The sequence below is a fragment of the Hirundo rustica genome, chromosome 9, assembly GCF_015227805.2.
Source record: "Hirundo rustica isolate bHirRus1 chromosome 9, bHirRus1.pri.v3, whole genome shotgun sequence".
Classification (NCBI taxonomy): domain Eukaryota; kingdom Metazoa; phylum Chordata; class Aves; order Passeriformes; family Hirundinidae; genus Hirundo; species Hirundo rustica.
In genome coordinates this window covers 14,322,290-14,341,132 of record NC_053458.1, presented here as the reverse complement: position 1 = coordinate 14,341,132, position 18,843 = coordinate 14,322,290, and the positions used below count along the sequence as shown (strand labels likewise).

General features: G+C 43.6%; 1 protein-coding gene across 3 annotated transcripts; it reads left to right on the top strand.

Moving 5' to 3' along the window:
- Positions 1–1,454: 1,454 nt before the first annotated feature.
- LPAR3 (lysophosphatidic acid receptor 3) lies at positions 1,455–18,483 on the top strand. 3 transcript variants are annotated; one of them, XM_040073257.2, is made up of 5 exons: positions 2,062–2,078; positions 3,114–3,224; positions 7,264–7,781; positions 10,276–11,033; positions 17,574–18,483. In XM_040073257.2, exons 4-5 carry the CDS (start codon positions 10,298–10,300, stop codon positions 17,921–17,923), a joined length of 1,086 nt encoding a protein of 361 aa, XP_039929191.1. In that variant the 5' UTR covers positions 2,062–2,078; positions 3,114–3,224; positions 7,264–7,781; positions 10,276–10,297; the 3' UTR covers positions 17,924–18,483. The 3 variants fall into 3 exon arrangements, with proteins under 3 accessions (XP_058277776.1, XP_039929191.1, XP_039929192.1); XM_058421793.1 differs by lacking the exons at positions 2,062–2,078; positions 3,114–3,224 and adding an exon at positions 1,455–1,479; XM_040073258.2 differs by lacking the exons at positions 2,062–2,078; positions 3,114–3,224 and adding an exon at positions 6,683–6,746.
- Positions 18,484–18,843: the final 360 nt, after the last annotated feature.

Below are 18,843 nucleotides of genomic sequence, written 5' to 3'. Positions count from 1 at the left end.
TAATGTACAAAGTGTAGCAGGCTCATCACCTCCAGAGGCCTGGAGCCTCTCTTCCCTAGAGCAGGTGAGGTGCCTCCCATAGCCCTGGCACGGAGCCGTGGCGCAGGAGCCCTGGCTCCTCATCAAGCTCCAACTCTTTCTTAATGTGACCTGCCAAAATGATCGCTCAGATAAATACTTGTTTGTGAGAGAATCCCTCAGGGAATGAGGGGAAAGCATTATCAACAAAAGGAATGCAGAGAATACTTCATAATTCTTAACTGATTTTAAGGCTTAATTTCTGTAATGGAATCATAAAGCTTTCTTGTCCAGTATTGATTTTTTTTAATGTTTGAATTTATATGAAATGCTTGCTAGCTAGACTGCTGCTTCAGCCCTACCATATTAGAGCAGGTCACTAATGTGCTGTAGAAACCAATTTTTATCTTCACCATCTGGTGTTCTGTTTTGTATTTTTTTTTTTTTTCCTCTTGGAAAAAAAGATAAGAGACAGTTGCTGGAGGCTATTACTGACTCTCTATTCCACAGAGGTGAAACTTAACAGGAGCTCTGGCATATGTTGATTCTGAATTCTGCACATTAATACAGATTTGAACACAGTTGCTGGCTGATAGGTGGTCCTGCTTCAGCTGCTAAGGAGGTGATGTGCAGTAATGGAAGCAGAACTGGAACATAAACTTTTGCAAAGTGCTCTGAAAAAGGGCTGTTGCCTTTCATAGTCTTGTTCTCTGGGAATAAGAAGCTTTTGCTAATTGTTTATGACTTAAGAAGTTAGAAGTGGGTGAGACAGTGAGAAGCTTGTATTAGAAAGACATGGACAGGAAGAAAGAGAAGAAAAATTCCTGAGCCATCTTCAAGATGAACATTCAAGTGATGTGAACAGGATCAATAAGATTTTGGGTTTTATTCTGAGGGTGGTGTGGGTTTTTTGTTTGTTTGTTTGTTTGTTTGTTTGTTTTTAAAAAAAGGAATGTAGTCTGTTTGGCATTTCATATGTAATGTCCATGTGCTAGGCTGTACCTAGGCTTTAACATCCTAAGTGTCATGCTGTAATTGTTACCTGGATTTCTGAGAAGCGGGGCAGAGGTCTGCTGAGGTTTTCTTCTGTCAGTTCTTCAGCTCTGAGCAGACCTGTGCCTAGGTCTGTGCTATGTGGACATGAGGCTGGCCTCAGTAAGTGATTCAGGTAGGTAGCAATGGGTCAGATCCATTTGATCACAGGCTTCAGATGAATTTGATACTGTACTACCCTCTGCTTGCGAGTTTGACTTGTCTTTGCCAAGCTACGTGTGCTCAGTCCTGCCCCTTGGAGGCCGCCAAGTTTCTGTATCACACTGTTGGGCGCGAAGTGGCGCTTGTTTGCTTTTTACACAGTGTTTCAAAGAGCAGCTACGTGTGGTGCCCAACCTGTCTGTACTGTTCGGATCTATTCGCAGAAGTTACTGCAGTTTTATCCGTGTTTTGCATCTGTTTCCCAAGGTGCGAACGATGGTGGACCTTCTGATGGGCTTTTCGGGCAGCACCGCCCTTCAGGCTTGCGCAGCTCCCGCTCGCCCGGGGGTCGCCTGGCGCTCTCCGCAGCCGCCCGTGCCGGGGGAGAGCCGGAGCTTGGCCGCGGGGAGGAAACAAAGGCCGGGCGAGCTCTCCCGTTCCTTCGCTGGCCGGGGCAGGTGCGGGGCGGGCGGGGCCGGACGGGTTAAGGCCGGCGGGGCGGTCCGGGCGCGGAGCGGAGCGGAGCGGGGCGGGCGGGCCCGCTCTGGCGGCGGCGCTGGCGCTGCTCGCTCCGCGCCGGGGCTCCCGGTGAGTGGGGCCGGGGCGGCGGCTCGGGGAAGGGGGCAGCGCTGGGAGCGCTTACTGCGGGCCGGGCGAGCTCCGGGAGGAACGCGCCTTTCCTCCGGGGAGTCTGGCTGGCAAAACTTCTCGCAGTTCTGTGAAACTTTGCGCGGTGGTGCCCGAGCCCCGGGCCGTGCCGGGGAGCGGAGCGGGCAGCGCAGCCCGAGCCCGGCGGGGCAGCGCCGGCCCTGCCGCTCCGTCCCGGAGAGGTCGCGGGGTGTGCGGACACGGACACGCGCGTACACGTGAGTTTCCGTACGCTTGGGACTCCGCTTGCACAGCCCCGGGTGCGCGGGGGCCGGCGAAGGGTCTTCTGTTAAGGGAACGGTTAAATACGGTGTTATCTTAACCTGTGCGATACACCGAAAAAAATCACTGCCATTATTTTGCATGCTAAGTTCTTTCCTTTAAGGAAACAAAGTCGAGGCGGGAGGGAGAGGAATCAGTTTTGTATCCTTGCGTTTCCAGAGACCATGTACTTAGGTCTGCTCTCCTATCTGCGATATAAGTCTCGAAAGACATTTCTTGTTGCAGACTGGTAAGATTCATTGCTGGAGCTTTGTTCTTTACCCTGTGCTGAGTGTGTGGTTTCTAGCATGTTATGGTCTCCTAAAAGGTGCAGTAGAAAGCACAATTCAAATCCAGTTATACCGTGAAAAATCTGATTTCACTAGGCTTATGTCCGTACTGAGAATTAAACTAAAAGTAAACAAATCCACCCCACAAACCAAATCTGTGTAATCAGTAAAGAAGCGGCAGTTCTTACCACCATGTAAAGTTCAGAGAAATATTTAGCTTTTTTTTTTCCAGAATGCTTGGTGAAAGTTTCAGGCAAGTTGGACTGGCTGTGCCCTTATCCCTCTGTGCTACACTGACCATTAACCATTTAGGAATGTCTTCCAGCACAGGCTTTATGCTATCAGATAATGAAATAAAATCTCCAAAGTATATAATTTGACACTGAGAATATATTTATCTTGGGTATTAATATATAATTAAGTCTTAAATACTGACATACCTGAATTCTACTATTATGCCATTAGGCCAGCTTCTGTGTCTCAAGCAAATGTATCTTGGAGTGTGCAATTTCTAACAGTTCTGCTGACACATTTGCTTGCAAACCCTGGCTCTGAATCTCTTAACAGATCAGATGTAGTCAAGTGATGTGTTTTAATCAGCAGTGGTGTGATTTAAGTCCTTGTCAGTATGTGCTGAAAAGAAACAGTAAAAGCTGATTTGTTTGGGACTGTGCTGAAATAGTCTGTCTCCACATTCTGTAGGTTTTGTGGAGGAAAGCTGATTTGTTGAATGGTAAGATGGAGCTGGTAGTGATCAGTGAGAGGACCTGGAAGTTCTGCAGAAACAGGAAACTTACTTGAGAAGCAGAACAGGTATTTTCTTCTAGGCACATTTCACAATGTATAGGCTGTTTGAATGACTTTTAAATGCTTTAAATGCTGTGTCTGTTCCCCCATTATAGGATGACCTGCCAGCTCCTTCCAGAACCACACTTAAAGGAGACTAAATGAAGGCTTTGCAGCAAAGTTTTTCGTTTGAACTCCATATATAGATCTAGCAAACCATAATTTCAGAAAGTCTTAAATTACCAAAGTCTGAAGCCTGAACTTGTGGTGACTAGTGAGTTACTTGCTATCTGTCCCTAACAAATTTCTGCAGTGTATCAGAGCTTTCAGAAGCAATTTAGTGCATTAGACCAGCTTTGTACTAAAGCGACTTCAGGACCTGGAGCCCAAGCTTTGCAATACCTTGGTGGAGGTGCCCCTGTATCTGTTTCACAGTTCACCTGTCGGTGTCAGTCTGCAGCAGCTTGCAGAGGAACAGCACTGTCACTTACATGCACAGGGTGATACTTGTGTGCCTGACAGTGATTTTTAAGCCTCTTATCAGACTGTGTGTACAGAGCACTGTGGTTCATGGCTGGCAGTACTAGTTCCTCTCTCTGCAACTTTAAATATTTTGTCTTGAGGTTCTACATTTTTGGTAGGTTTAATACTGTTCACGAGGCTCTCTATTTGTACCATATAGCACTGGTCTTTTATGAAGTATGTATGATAAATAAAAAGCTTAAATATTTCCACCATGGATACTTAAGAGCTGCCAAAGAAATCATCTTCACTCCTTTTGCAACACTCCCTTCCCAGTCCAAAAGATGATGACACCACAGAAATGAACTGGAAATATTGCTGGAAATATCCAGAACCATGGTGGAAATACGAGCGTTGCTGTATTTCCCATAAGTTAACATTATGTAGGTGAAAGAGGCTTGGAGAGAAAACAGATGTGGCACTTTTTAGTCTAAAAGGTAATGGGATAATGTTGCTTGAGAGTGATTGATTTGTGTTCAGCCAGTTATCTGAACTTGCGGATACTCCAGTTAAAGGGAAAAAAAAAAAAAAAAAAAAAAAAAAAGTAGATCTAAACACAACCACAACTAGATTCCCTTACTAATAAGCAAGTTCTCTAGCAAACTTACTTGTTTGGCCTCAAAGTCTTTTAGTCATATCCCCCCACCCCAAATTGTAAAGCTGCATTTAAAAATGCTTTTTGAAATATTACATTCTCAGGTCCTTGAAGTGTACAATGTACCACGCTGTTTCAAGTACAGGCAGTGCCTGCACAATTTCTGCAGTAAACAAAATGTAACACAGTTGCATTTCTGAGATAATTTGTCTCAGTAAAACCTGTTAAATGAATGTTGGCTTCAATTACATCCTCTAGTAGTACCAGATAAAAAAAACCGCTTTAGTTTAGATATATTTGTCTGCATAATTCTGTGTCCTCTGTGCTTCCTTTCAGTTTGTTTCTCTAAATTGATTTTGGTTATAATATCAATAAACTAACTATTAAAGACAATTAAAAGTGAGCCAGAGTACTTACCTCACAAAACTCTTCCTTACAGTTACATATTAACATTTTTGGCTTCTGCTGTGTTACACACCCTTTTCTGCCCTGGTATTTCTTTCTAAGCTGAGGTAACCTGGATGGGTTTCTTGGGTTACTATGCAATCATGTGGTTGTTTTCCTCCGTGGCCATACATGTAGCAGGGTGTGGAGGGGAACCAGGAACCAATTCCCATTCTGAACTGCTGCTGCTGGTGTGTACAGCTTTGGCTGCGCTGCACCCTGCCTTCCTTCTGCCTGGACCTTCCTCTGGGCAACGAGGTGAGAGAGAGCTTTTCAGTAATGAGACAAACAAAAGCAGCAGAGGTGGTTTGTCCAGAAGAAGAGGACAGGACAGAGGGTGTCTACGTCTGCCTGTGGCACAGGGCGCAGGTGGGCGAATGCAGTGCTGCGGGGAGCCCTTGGCAGGGGCCGCACAGGCTGCAAGTCTCCAGACATTCCTTTTGTGGTTCTTATCCAGAGCCGTCTGCTGCTTGTAGGGTAAATTTAAGAAGCTGAAGGAATATGTGCAAATATGCAACTGCTGCTGCTATTTCTCTGCAGTGACAGTCTGAATGTGAAGAAAGTATTTCAAGTGACTCTCTTCCTTGTTCTGCCACCTGTATCTGTGATCAGTCAGTGTGATAAACAGCTTTCTGCCGAGGAACTTTTGTAAAAAGTTTCAAAATCTCTTCGAGATCTGTATTTAATACCTGATCTTTGCTAATGGAGAAAGGGAGCCTGGAGGCGAAGTGCTCGGGCAGAGCTGGCAGCCTGCCTGCTTTGCAGGCTGAGCCTGGGCACAGCTTGCTCCTCTGCGCCGTCTCACAGACCTGCCCGGTCTGTACCGGCTTTGTGAGCTCTCCTGTTCCAGAGTGCAGAACTACCCTGAAATCCTGCACAGAAATTCCTGCACCAGCTCAGGAAAACCAGCACTAAACCAGGCTGGTGTTCTGCCCCTGCAAACCCCCTCCCTCTCCCCTAAGATGACTTTCTGCCCTGCTAAAGGGCTTCGCCACTATCGTCCTCCTTGCAGGCGCAGTTTTGCTCTCAGGACCTTTCAGTCCCTCTCTAAAGCTGGCTTGCATCCTTTCACAGCAGCTTTGTGTGCCAGCCCAGGCCTGTCTGCTCCCTCCCTTTTGCATTTATACAGAAACTGGGCAGAGGCCATCAAAGTCCCCCAAACTGACGCCAGCCCTTCCATAAAATCGTAGCCGATGTATTGAAACGTCCTGGTTTTTAATGGACAGGGAAGAGGAGAAGACCATGGGGGTGTGCCATGAATCACATTATGGCTTGCAGGCCAAATTTTATAATGACTTTATCATTAAAATACTATTTGTGTTTTCCCTCAGAAATGTTTGCATTAATAATGAGTAACTCAGCTTAGAGCTGATTTACAGTCAAGATTTAATTTCTAATCAAAATTACTTAAAGCTAATTTTATTCACAGTTTCAATCAGCAAAATTCTTGACTTAAATAACTGATATTAAGTTTCATTACAAATATACAGGTTTATAGTGAATTTATTGAAGCAAACAAGATTCCAGTTGAATAACAACCATTAAAACATGCTAGCTTGCAACTAGCCAAACCTTTTGTTGGAAACATTGTCTAGGTGATATTTTATTTCACTAACTCTTTATTCAGGGAGACAGTGTAATATATTCCTACATACTAATGCAAATTCTTGACTTATATTTAAAGAACATATTCTGACTTGGTAGGAGTTATACTTTCATAGAGGAACTTGTAATCAATTAAAATATACAAACTGTCATTCAGACAAAGTTCAAGATGTTATATATTGGGAAGAATTCTTAAAGTGTACTTTTGTGTTTGAAAAAAATTTAACCAAAATCCCAAATCCTTTAAGATCTTTTGGAACAGAGGATTTTTCCCAATCAAAAGAAGAGAAAAATCTTGAATGTTTACTCAAGAGTGGTAGCGGAAAATGCAGTTCATAATCCATCAGTTTGTGATCTTTGTCGTCACTATTGGTTGAAAAGAGGTAATTAAATAAATTGAAATGAGGAAAAGAACCTTTTAGACAAGGGTATGCTTTTGGCACTTGACAAGTTTTGATGTATTTGCCTGCAAGTAAAAGAGCAAGCTGTTAGTTTAACTCACCTGTAGAATATGTGATAACAGCTGGAGGTCTGCATGGTGGGATGGGAGGCACAAAGTGGTGTAGAACAGGTGAATAGAGATTGTTTGCTGTCCTTTCTCATAAAAAACAACCCCAAGAACTATGAAACTTGGGAGAGACAATTTCACAGCAAAATAAAGCAGTTCTTAAAGTGAGTAGCACAACAGGGCAGCTCTTTGCTGCAGACTCTGAATGTCTCTCTTGCCTTTTTAAGTCTGGATTAACAACTTTGGCTGTTTTTCTATTAACTTTGAACAATATTTTTTCTGAACACTCAAATTCTTGTGCACTTAATAAACAGATCTGAAATATGTAATATTTAAGGATTATTTTTAATAAAGGGTTATATTTAAGGTTTATTTTTTTTTCTCTTCTTAAGTTTAAACCTGCCCTGATTAAGATAAGCACCTCTGATTTGGCTGTAGAAGAGAAGACCTGGAGAAGAAAGTCCTGCCAGGACATGTGATATGCCAGGGACTATGGGATGTTCCATCCCGTGTCTTGTGCCTGGTGTGGGCTGTGGCAGGACCACGGAGGTTTCAGCTGCATAGCTCTGTCACGGCTGTACAGCACCCCTGAGACCAGGCTAATTCTGCTGGGAGGACTTCAGAGAAAGGTCTGAAGAAAACCACTGCCTGGGAGGCCCCTGGCGTTGTAAGTGCTTTTTGCACACAGTCTGCTGCAGCTGGCCAAGTGCTGCATCTCTACTTTGAAGGACTGGGATCTAAAGTAGCTCCAGTTCAGCTTCAGCTTTGGTGCAGCTTCCATTTGGAAATCTCCAGTCTGCCCTGTGACTGAGACCTCAGCTGGATGCTTTTCTACTCCTTCTCATCTTACCTCAACACCTCAAGACATCTCCTTCAAAATCATTTGTCATTTGAGCTCTGCTGTGTGACAGTAAGTGTTTGTAGTGTAATCATTTCAGTGGAGAATTATGGATGTGTGAATATTTTTTTCCTTTGGGTACTACTTCAGATAGGGATGAGATTTCATTAAGCTGAAGTATTTAGAATAAATTCATAGTTGATACTTTGGATTTCTTTAAGCTTTTAAACAGATGAGATGCAAAAAACATCTGCAGATTTCTTTACTCTTCTGTCACTGCAAGGAAGAGATTCATCTGTTGAGATGATTACACAGTAAGATACAACATGTTCAGAAAACCTTCCCTGTAATTTTCACAGTTTTGTTTGATTTTTTTTTCCCTGCCATTCTTGCCCAAAATGCTACTTCTATTTGCAGGCATTTGGGCTGTTCTGTAAGAGCTTAATGTCAAGCTCAATAAGTCTTTGCTGCCTTGATGTGTTGGAGCTGAGGCTTCTCTGCTGGCAGGGTTCCCAGCACTCGGCTACTCAAGTAGCTGTTGTTTGCAGCTCCTCAGGGACTCCTGGTCACTTACAGACTGAATTTGATTTTCGAGTACTTCCTAGGTGACAATGGGGAATGCACTGACTGCCCAACTCCCCCTTGCTGCTGTCAACAGGGAGCAGTGGGCGTTGAATTCCGGTTGACTCATTGCAGTGGATCTGCATTGCTGAGGGTTTTTATTTTTAGATGGAGGGATGCTCTGTAATATTTCAGCACAGGGGATGGTTTACTTGTTTCCTTCCACTTCTTGTCCTTAAGTAGCTGTTCTTAGTTCTGACTATGTGCTTAAATTTGGTGCTTTAATTAATATAGTCTTTTGTAAAAAAAGTGGCTGACCAGGTTCTTGAGGATAATAAAATGGACAGCAGTGTCAAGTGGCCTGCCTTCATGTTGACTTCTAGGTGGGAATTAAGAAAAATCAAGGAAAAAAGGCTAAGGAGCTAGTTCAGAAAAATGAAATATTAAAAAGATAAATTTCCTGAAAATATTATTATGGAATAGTGTAATTTGATTTAAAATTACCATAAATATTGCATGAAATAACACAGGTAACATAACATAAATGACAAAAGATGGACCTTTTTAGTTTAAAGCTTGGAAGAATCCTTTAGTATAACAGTGGTGTGTTAACTAGCCTGCTGGGGATTGTTTAATTTGCTTCTCAGTCCCTGAGGAGGTGAAATTTAACTGTAAAATAACCACAGGGTAATAATAGACTAAGTGAACTTGATGTTTATCTGTCAACAATTTTAGCTGCACGGGTGTAAAGCCTATGCTTTTTAAATCTTTTTGCCTCTAACCACTTCTTCTAGGTATTTTGTTGGTTGCCACACTGTATATCTAACGTGATTAGGATCTTGTGCCATGGCTGTGCTCCTGGCTTTTGCCAAAGCTGTACAATATCTATTAATGAATTGTAAAAACCCTTGTTCAGGTGCCAACAGTGAATGTGGGTCTTGTGATGATAGGACACAAACTCTCCCTTCAAAGCTGTGAGACTCTGCATGGGGTCCAGCCGCCATGAGCAATTGCAGTCAGACCTCCTGTGTAAATTATTCCAGGTTCAGTTTGGTTCATAAAAAAGGCAGTAAAATTGCCAAGGCAGCTGACATTGACCTCACCAGAGTAGCAGAAGTGTGATGTAATCTGGAACTTGGACTTCCTCTCCATCATCAGGTTTAATAGCCCTGTGTCCAAAGTAGTGCTGAGTAGGTATGAGAAATAAACCCAGCACTGCTGCTGTTTCTGGGGCTTGCTTTAACCTCTGGTTGGGTAGGGAACTAGATTTTGGTTTTAAAGCTAACTGGCCTGTGTGGTGCTTACAAGCCTATGGGCTGAGAACCCAGTAAAATAATTCCTGGCATTAGAATAGTCAAATATCTAGAAAATATTTTTCCCTTTTCAGCACATTTGCTTAAGTCCTCTAGTAGTAAATAACAGATATGTGCTCAGAATACATATGTCTGTAGTATCTTGTAAGCATATATTTTTTGCATTTATTAATATATAATTGAAAAGCTAAAATATATTTTTTCTGTAATGGGGCTTTTATTGCTTACTCAGTAAAATGGAAGGGTTATGATTTATGCTTCCCTATCCCAATTTGCTACACTGAGAAATGGAAATAATGATGGGGCTGTGGCTCAAACATGGGATTTCACAGCAAGGATGGCTTGGCTGTTGCTCAGATTTTCTCCATGACCTCCAGAAAACAATTTTCTTAACTTCCACTTTGTTGCCTGTACAGTATGACTGCCTGTGCAAAAGAACTTTGCTGGAATTTTTTGAGTAGGAAAATCTTTTAAAATTCCTGATTCATCCAAGCGTCATGCGCTACAGTCCTTCAGAATATCTTCTGCATCTACCCTGTCCAGTTTGAATTTTTACTTAAGGCCTCCATGTATGCACCCTCTCACGCCCCTGTCACAACCCCTTGTCCCCTAAAAAGAAAGGCATGGTGGTTGAAGCAAGGACTATTATCTGATTGTTAATCTTCTTTCTTTTTCCCTTCCACCCTTCCTAGGATGCAGGGGCTTTAATCCAGGATGAATGAATGCTACTATGACAAGCGCATGGACTTTTTCTACAACAGGACCAAGACGGACACAGCGGATGAGTGGACAGGACCACAGCTCATTGGTGTTCTATGCTTTGGGACATTTTTCTGCCTCTTCATTTTTATTTCAAATTCATTGGTCATAGCAGCTGTGGTGAAGAACAAGAAGTTTCATTTTCCCTTTTACTATCTTCTGGCTAACTTAGCAGCTGCAGACTTTTTTGCTGGAATTGCCTATGTCTTCTTGATGTTCAACACCGGCCCGGTGTCCAAGACATTGACAGTTAACCGCTGGTTTTTGCGTCAGGGTCTCCTGGACACCAGCCTGACAGCATCCCTGGTGAACCTCCTCGTCATCGCTGTGGAGCGCCACATGTCCATCATGCGGATGAAGATCCACAGCAACCTCACCAAGAAGAGAGTCACCTTCTTAATTATATCAATTTGGGCCATTGCTATTTTCATGGGTGCTGTTCCGACCCTGGGCTGGAACTGCCTCTGTGACATTACTGTCTGCTCATCCCTGGCACCCATTTACAGCAGAAGTTACCTGGTGTTCTGGAGTGTCTTAAACCTGGTTGTCTTCTTCATTATGGTGGTGGTTTACATAAGAATCTACATGTATGTCCAGAGGAAAACCAATGTCTTGTCATCACACACTAGCGGGTCCATTAGCCGGAGGAGGACCCCTGTGAAACTTATGAAGACTGTCATGACTGTCTTAGGTAAGAGACTGCAAACCATGGAGGGCAAGGCTGGCAGTGCCAGCAGATTGGTCTGTGTTGGTTTGGGTTAGTTTTTCTTTGAAACAAGCCAACAAAAAACTCCACAAAAATTGCTCAGCCCTCCTAAGACAAAAAAAACCTCACTGAACTTATAAGTGAGTGCTGGAGGCATCTAGACTTCTGTGTGCTTTAGACAGTGAAACAGCTGTCGCACTATGCAGAAACATGAGATAGAGGACTGGTCAACACATAGAAGAAAAGTGTAGGTGCCTTGTTACAAAACACAAATTGTGAAGGTAAATTTTTTTTGGTGGGTTGGGTTTTTTTTAAGCAGGAATATACAAAGTCACTTGGGAGAAAGGCTAGTGAAGGTCTATAATTACCTGGTAGAACATTTTCAAAAGAATGCTTTTTAGTATTCGTACAAGGCCATGAGCACTAATGTTGAATGTCCATAATTTTCTTTGCACATCTTCCTCTTGGCAGTTTCCTGGACATAGAAGTTTCTTCCCCCTGGAAATGCACATTCCTTAGGTGAAGGAGAGAATGGCTGGTGGATCTGTGACTTTGATAGAGGTTTGCTTTTCAAGGGAAGGATTCACCTTAATTCTGTGGATATTGCCTGGTACAAAATACTTTTAGATAATGATGTCTAGCCTTAAATCTCTAAATCATAATGTGAGATTTGCCCTGGGTTCTACCCTAAAGACACTGTTGATACTTGAGCAGCTCAGATCACTTCATCAGGGAATTGTGATGTAGTGCACATTACATCAGATATGAAGTGAGCAGGCGACTGATCCTTGGAACAAATACCAGCTGTAACAGTCAATTTTCCCCTGAATTACTTGAATCTGAACAAGATAGGTCCTGGAAACCTGCTGTGAGCAGAGCGCCAGGTGGAACTGGGGATACACTGAGACATCTGTGAAGCTGGGCTTAGGTGGTGGTAGATTCTAAAGCCACAAATATGGCTTTACTGCTCTAACAGCTGTTCTGAGATTGGATGAGCCAGTGTAGCAAAGCTGGAGCTTTTGGGAAAGCTGGTGGTCATGTATACCTGGGACTCTGTTGTGTCGTACTGCAGCATGGTAGTGTTAGAGAGCTCTGGGAGAAAAGTGTAATTTTTCACGGAGGTAGGACTTGCCAGGGTAGGAAGTTCAAGTTGAGGACACTTTCTTCCCCTTCCAGTTTTTTGATGCTGTTTTCACAGTCTGGTATTTGATTTTATTATTTTTTTCTGAAATAATAGTACTGTGCTACATAACACCTTTGTCTACTGAATGATGTCTTAAAGAGTTTCAGAAGCTGAAGTCCATTAAACTTCACAGTGCCTCACCTTGTAAAAGGAGGTGAACTGATAGTTCAAGCATGTACAATGTTCTCTCTTATACTTCTGTGTCTTCTGGTGTTGGCTTGTCTGCTGCCAGAGCCTTTTCTTTCTAAATCCTTCCCCAGCTGTTCTTCTTTTGAGAGTCAGTTTGGTGGCTGTTCCTGTCCCCCTGCCCTTGACTTGCAAGAGCAAGGTTTGTTTTTCTGCCCCACCTAAGCTCTCGTGCAGTGAAACCTAAACCATCTACCTGGAAGAAGAAAATCCCTGCAGGAAAACTCTGAATTGCTCCAAATACAATCCTGCCCAAATGCATAGGGATGATTAGACTGTATTTAACTGCTGCATTGGAAAGAGAGAAAACAGAGCACTTTTAAAAAACAGTTCTGAGCATTTCTGCTGAAGGGAGAACTGCACCGTGCAGCTGATGTGGGAGTTGGAGGGACAGGGATGGCAGCTGTCATCTGCTCATCCCTCGTGGTCCTTTAGCCTGTGGCAAGCCTTCGGTGTTCTCTGTGACCGTGCTGCAGTGTGGAAATAAACTCCACTTAAAAATCTCATTTCGAGCTTGATATTTCTTTTACTAGGGAGTGGGGTCGGGCTATGGGTTGATTTGAAGTTCAGCATTAGTTTATTCTTATTCACAGCATATGGGTTTTCAGCCATGAAATTGAACTGTAACTCAGGCAGAACATTTATTGTGTGCTGAGCCAGGCAAATTTAACTTAGCCTCAGTGCTGCTTTAGAGATCATAATTTTGAATATTTGCTTTGTCAGTCAGAAACAAAACCAAAACAGAGCCTGCTCCCAAAGAAGTTAAATTAGTGCTGGTATTGCTGGGTACATAGTCTACTTCAAGCTTATGGGTCAGAGTAAATGTATCTTGGCATGTTCCTTCATATCAGTTCTCCAAATTTTGATTCTGAGGAGATTTTTATAACAATTTATTTCTAAGAATGAGAAGTTATCTTTTTAAACAGTTTGAAATGTTCTCTCTTGGCCAAGTCATTCCAGCACTGGGTGTAAAATATATTAAAAACCAAATAGCTTCTTTTCTGGACTTTCCAATTACCATAGGAGTCACCAAGTGACCAAAGTGATTCTTCCAAAATTCTGCTTATAACCACTGATGCAAGAGCCTAGAGCTACATGCAGCACGTGAGTTTTGCCCAAAGCAGTCATTTTTAATGGTCTTTTTCCCAAAACATCTGAAAATATTTTGGAGTGCATACCTGGTGTCATCTTAACTAAGAGCCCATTCCAAGATGCTGCACTGGATAAAGCATGATAAACCCCAACATCCTTGTTCATGTGCTCTGTTGGTTTCACGGGACATTCAGGACAAAATCCTTCTCCTCTGCTGCTGTGTGGAAGGAGGCTGTGTGTAGCTGGGTACCGCTGGCATGCTGCTCTTCCCAGCCTCCTCCTGCTCCCCCCTTGGGCTGCGGCTGGCTGCCCTCCCAGCGAAACATCCCTGTCCTCTCTGCGTGTTCTCCTCCTGTGGCCCTACAGTTAAGGGTTAGGGGAATTGAGATTTTCGTGTCATTTCATGGATTCCTGGCGACCGCAGCTTCAGGAGGCTTTTTGCGCCATCACTTAGGCTTGGAGGGTCCCTTCCAGAGGCTGGGTGTCAGGCTCCTGCTATCTGCATATTCCTGCCATAACCCCTAATAGTCCATGGTGGCGTGGGAGTAAGGCTTTCCCTTCGGCGTGCTGAACCACAGGAAGTTAGCTAGTTGAAATTGGAAGACGTGAAACCAAGAAAAAGGGGCTAAAATCCTCTTGGGCTGACCTTGTGGCATAATTCCTGCTCAACCTGTGACTGTAGCTTTGAAGAAGAGTGGCTGCAGGTGTGTGGGTATGTGATTTTTCAGGTGGTTGTGTATGTGGTAGCTCCTCTGAACCTGGCAGCAAGATTCCTGCTGAAATAGCAGGTTTGGGGTGGATGATTTTCAGTTTCAGTGAATTTATAGTTTAATTGGTAACTTGCTGTTTTAACTTGGTCACACATGTGGCATTGGCAGCTGGAACCTACTGCACTTTTTTTTATCTCTCAGTGTTGGCATGCTCAGGGACAGCCTTGATGTGCAAGAGTTTATGAAATTATGCTGTTGAAGCATCAGTAGTGCTTCCAGATCCACAAGAATTAATTTTTAAACAGAGATGATGTAATCTACAAGAAATTCCATGGTTAAATCCAATGGAAAATCCTCAAACTAACCTTGAGGCACTGTGACACCTGATCTCCCATAATCTGGTGGAAAGACTCCAAGTTGTTCTAATCTATGTGGCAGCCAGGCTGTATTTCATGTCACTTTTGTGAATTTTAAAGAGTCTCAGAAGTTAAATTATTTTTGGAGTGTGGCACTTTGTCAGGGAGGGGAGCTCCTATGGGATAAATATTCTGCAAACAAGAAAAATGCCAAAGGGCTGAGATTAAGGTATATTCTTATGCTTAACCATGGTTCCCTCTGAAAGCTTGGTGGTAAAAATAACAAAATCTGAGCAAGGCTGTGAGTCTGAGACGTGCCTCACTTTCATCCCTGTGGTGCTAACAGCAAAATGTGTTTTTGATGGAGTCAAAGTAGCAGCCCCATCATCCAGTTAGTTTGACACTGTCGTTGCATTGCCCTGTCCTTGTTTTTGGTCGTGGGAAATGTATGGAGACATGCCTGCAGGTGTCTTTTATCTTCCCTTACTTCTGCAGCTGAAACCTTTTAGGGTTTTGCTTGTGTAGACAGACAGGGATACATCCTATGAGTTCGTGGACTACTCCTGCCTGCAATTTTTGATTCTGTTTGAAGGAGAGAATTCTGTGTCTTTCATTAAACATGCCTTTTGGGGTCTCTTTGCTCTCCTGCTGACTTCCATAAAAGCATGGTTGCACCTTGCACACTTTATGGTACAAGTGATCAAAATGCTTTCAGTGTTTGTTCTAAGGAAGGTTTGCTACCGTCTCAGTTTCTGCATGGAGCTGATGGATTGGCAGCTTTGCCAGTGACCCTTGGTAGGTAGTGAAAGATCTGTGTCCAAATACTTGCTGAGACACTTAACTAAGGCACAGTATTGTCTGCTTGGTTGGGTTACAGCAATTGTTAAAACTGGTGAGATTTGCTGGTGAACCCCAGGACGGCAAATCTGTGCAGTGTTTTCTCCATTGTAGATGATAAGAGAGAGCTGGTGCCCTGCTCACAACTGCTTACTCAGCATGCAGGAGCCAAAGCAGTGTGTAGTACAGAGACTGACCAGGGAAAACAAGTGTTGTGGTAGCAGCATGCAGCTCCCGATGCCAGTGGGCAATGGAGGAATGTTACTGATGTTAACCAGTATCTCAAAACTAACACCATGAAATTAGTACTTAGCATCACAAAGATCTTGGTACAGCAGAGTAGAAAATTTGCTTTCTGAAGACAGTGGTCTCTTGCCTTTCTGCTCAGTATTGCCTAGAGCAGAGTAAATCAGTTGAATTTTGTCTGTAGTCCAGGAGCGCAAGAGCCACAATACCTTGTCCTGGATACATTTTTCAGCAATCCTAGCGCTTGCTAAATCACACAAATCCCTTTAACATACCATTATGGCCTGCCTGTCACGTGGGCAGCGTCCACTCCAGTCCTGGATGGGGTCAGTGTCAGTGCTGCTGACAGCAATCTGTGTGTGCAGCACGGCTGGTGGGGTGCCTGAGGGGCTGCTGAGCGCTGGCCCTGGCACTGCCTGGCTCCTGCTGTGATCCAGGAGCCTCCCACTGCTGGCTTCCACAGCTTGGATATGGGAATATCAGCAGCTTTTAAAAGATGAGGTGGACTTGCTTGTTCTGCTGAAAGTATTGGCCAGATATCCACATCCCCAGAGAGCATTTAGGCATGTAGATGCTATTATTTGTTGAATTCTTTTTTTTTTCTAAGCTCCAAAATGGGGAAACTCTGCTCTGATAAGTGATTGGAATTTCCTCGGTACATTGTTCAAACTGAGACTGCTGGGCAGAGTTGTAATTTTCTATTTCTGTATGTCAGACAGCAATTGTGGCTTGTGCTAAGTTAGTATTATCATGCATATGGCTGCTCCTTCCCTGGGCTCTGGGCAAGGGATCACGGGGTGCAGGGCAGCAGGGACACCAAGGGGCAGATGGGGCAGTCCAGGGCCCCTCTCCAACTTGTGGCTGAGGCTGCTTTTGGTAGCAATGTTATCCCTCCTCACTCTCACTTATGGTGTGCGTGTGCAGGAACAAGGGAAGGTGCAAATGCAATACCGAACTGCCTTCTAAGCTGTGGTTTTAATGCTTTCTTTGTGCTATGTTCAGTCTGTCTAAGATCTCCCTTATTCTCCTTTTTTTTTTTTTTTTTTTCCTTGCCTCTCCAGCAGTTTTCTCTTCCCCCACCACTATGCACTTACTTCCTTATAATTTTTTGTGTTTTGGTTTTGGTTTTTTTTCCCACCCCTTCATTTCTTTGCCCGGACTGCTACATCCTTCACTTCACCTTCACCAACTCATCTATTTGTTTTCTCCTCTCTTTTCCTGTGTAACTATTTTTTTTTTTCCTGCAGCTGAATTACTGTGTCTCAGCATGCAGAGCCTGGGAGGGAGCAGTGGAAGGAGACGGGCTCAGCTCAGCTCTGACCAGGGAGCCCACAGTGCTTGTGTGTCGTAGGCAGTGGCATGCATCCTACACTAGCTCTGGGTTTCCCACCCTGGACATGTTTAAATTATGTGACGCCTGTAATTAATTAGCACTGCAGAGTCAGCTGTAGGGTGGCAGCAGACTTGTCACTTTAGGTCATGTTATGGCAGTGGAGGAAGTGAACCACCTGATATTTTCTTCTCCAGTACATGAGAGAGACGAAGAGAGGAAGTGTGTTCAAGTGCCAGTTCTCTGCTTTTAAACGCTCCAGAGGTCTTGTTTATTTATCAGCATGGATAAATCACTGTTGTGATGACCTTTTCCCATGTGTGTTTGAGTTGATGCTGTCAGCAGCTCAGAGTCTTGCTCCCCGCAGTCTTCTGAGAGCTGCCCTGCCTCCTGCTTAGGGCTTGGCAGAGGAGCTGTAGCAGATATAATCTTCCTACTGTCGTTAACATTTTATCCTCTCCTGCTTTTCTCGTTTTTTGTAGAATTTTGACAAACTCAATAATCTTGTAAGATATTAAACACTCCAAAACCCTAGAAGTTTGAAGTCAGGTTTGGTTTTCTTTTTAATGTCTTCTATATTTCTAGGTGCCTTTGTTGTCTGCTGGACCCCTGGCCTGGTCGTTTTATTGCTTGATGGCCTGAACTGCACTGACTGTGGGATTCAGAATGTTAAAAGGTGGTTTCTTCTCCTGGCCCTGCTGAACTCTGTCATGAATCCAATAATTTATTCGTACAAAGATGATGAGATGTGGGCTACCATGAAAAGGATGATTTGCTGCTCCTCTGAGGATAAGAGCCAGGACAGACGCTCATCTCGGATCCCCTCAACAGTTCTCTGCAGGAGCACGGATATCTCAGGCCACTACATTGAAGATGGCATCATTCAAGGGACAATTTGTGGAAAAGGAGATCTTGGCGACAAAGGAAACTCCTGAGCGATGCAAGGGACTGACTTGGCTGGAAAAGGAGAGGGGGAAGGGAGAGGTTTTGTAAGAGGAGATTGACTGGCAAAGCTAGTAAACAATATATCCACTTTGTTCCAGAGCCTCAACTCCAGTGTTAACAAAAGTTCTTATAAATAATTGCCCGATGGAAAAACACTTTGTAATGAAGAAAACTTTCTGTGCTGCCATCCTTTTTGTCTTTCAAGTACATGAAATTGTTTTTTCATGTGAATGGAATAAATACCTCTCGGAGAATTCTTGTGCATGGAACGAAAATGTAAGCAATGTGGAGAGACCCTCCTCAAGATCCTACAGAGAGAAGAAATCTGCCTGACTGTGCAGGTTTGGCATTCATTGAGTATTTACGCTTTAAATAGTTTCTGTGCATCTTGAGGAGGATTGTAGGTTTGGTTGGACAGAATTGTGACCAGTTTTCTTGGTTCGTGAAGTTCATGAAATAGTTCATGCTTACTTTTTCTCTTCCTCCCCCTTATCTTGCTTTCAAAATAGGTAGATTGATTATTAAAGCGATGCCAGAAACCTGGCTGTGATGAGAGACCCGTACTAGGCATCAGTGTGCGTGAGTTTGTCTGACCATGGACTGGCAGGATCTGAGAAGCACAAGAGCCATTATTTCCTCCATAGTGGGGTGCATGCTGCAGACAAAGGCAGTGCACTCTCTGCTGCTGTTGTGTAGGCAGGCGTTGAGTCTGGATTAACAGAAAAGCAGCAAGGCTGTGTTCATTATGTTCATTTCTTACTTCCCTAGATAACATCAAATGGGTGTGCTCGCTCCTCTTCACCTGCTGTGCCACTGAGAGAAATGAGATCCAAACCTCTGGTTTACAAGGGAACTTTTAAGGGAAGTTTAAATACCCATATGTTCAGGTCCAATCAAGCTCTTTAAATTA

Bases quoted from the DNA above. Each gene is read 5' to 3' on its own strand.
- LPAR3 (XM_058421793.1), top strand. From the start codon at position 10,298: ATGAATGAATGCTACTATGACAAGCGCATGGACTTTTTCTACAACAGG. The intron at 11,034-17,573 runs GTAAGAGACTGC...CTATATTTCTAG, and splicing joins GACTGTCATGACTGTCTTAG to GTGCCTTTGTTGTCTGCTGG.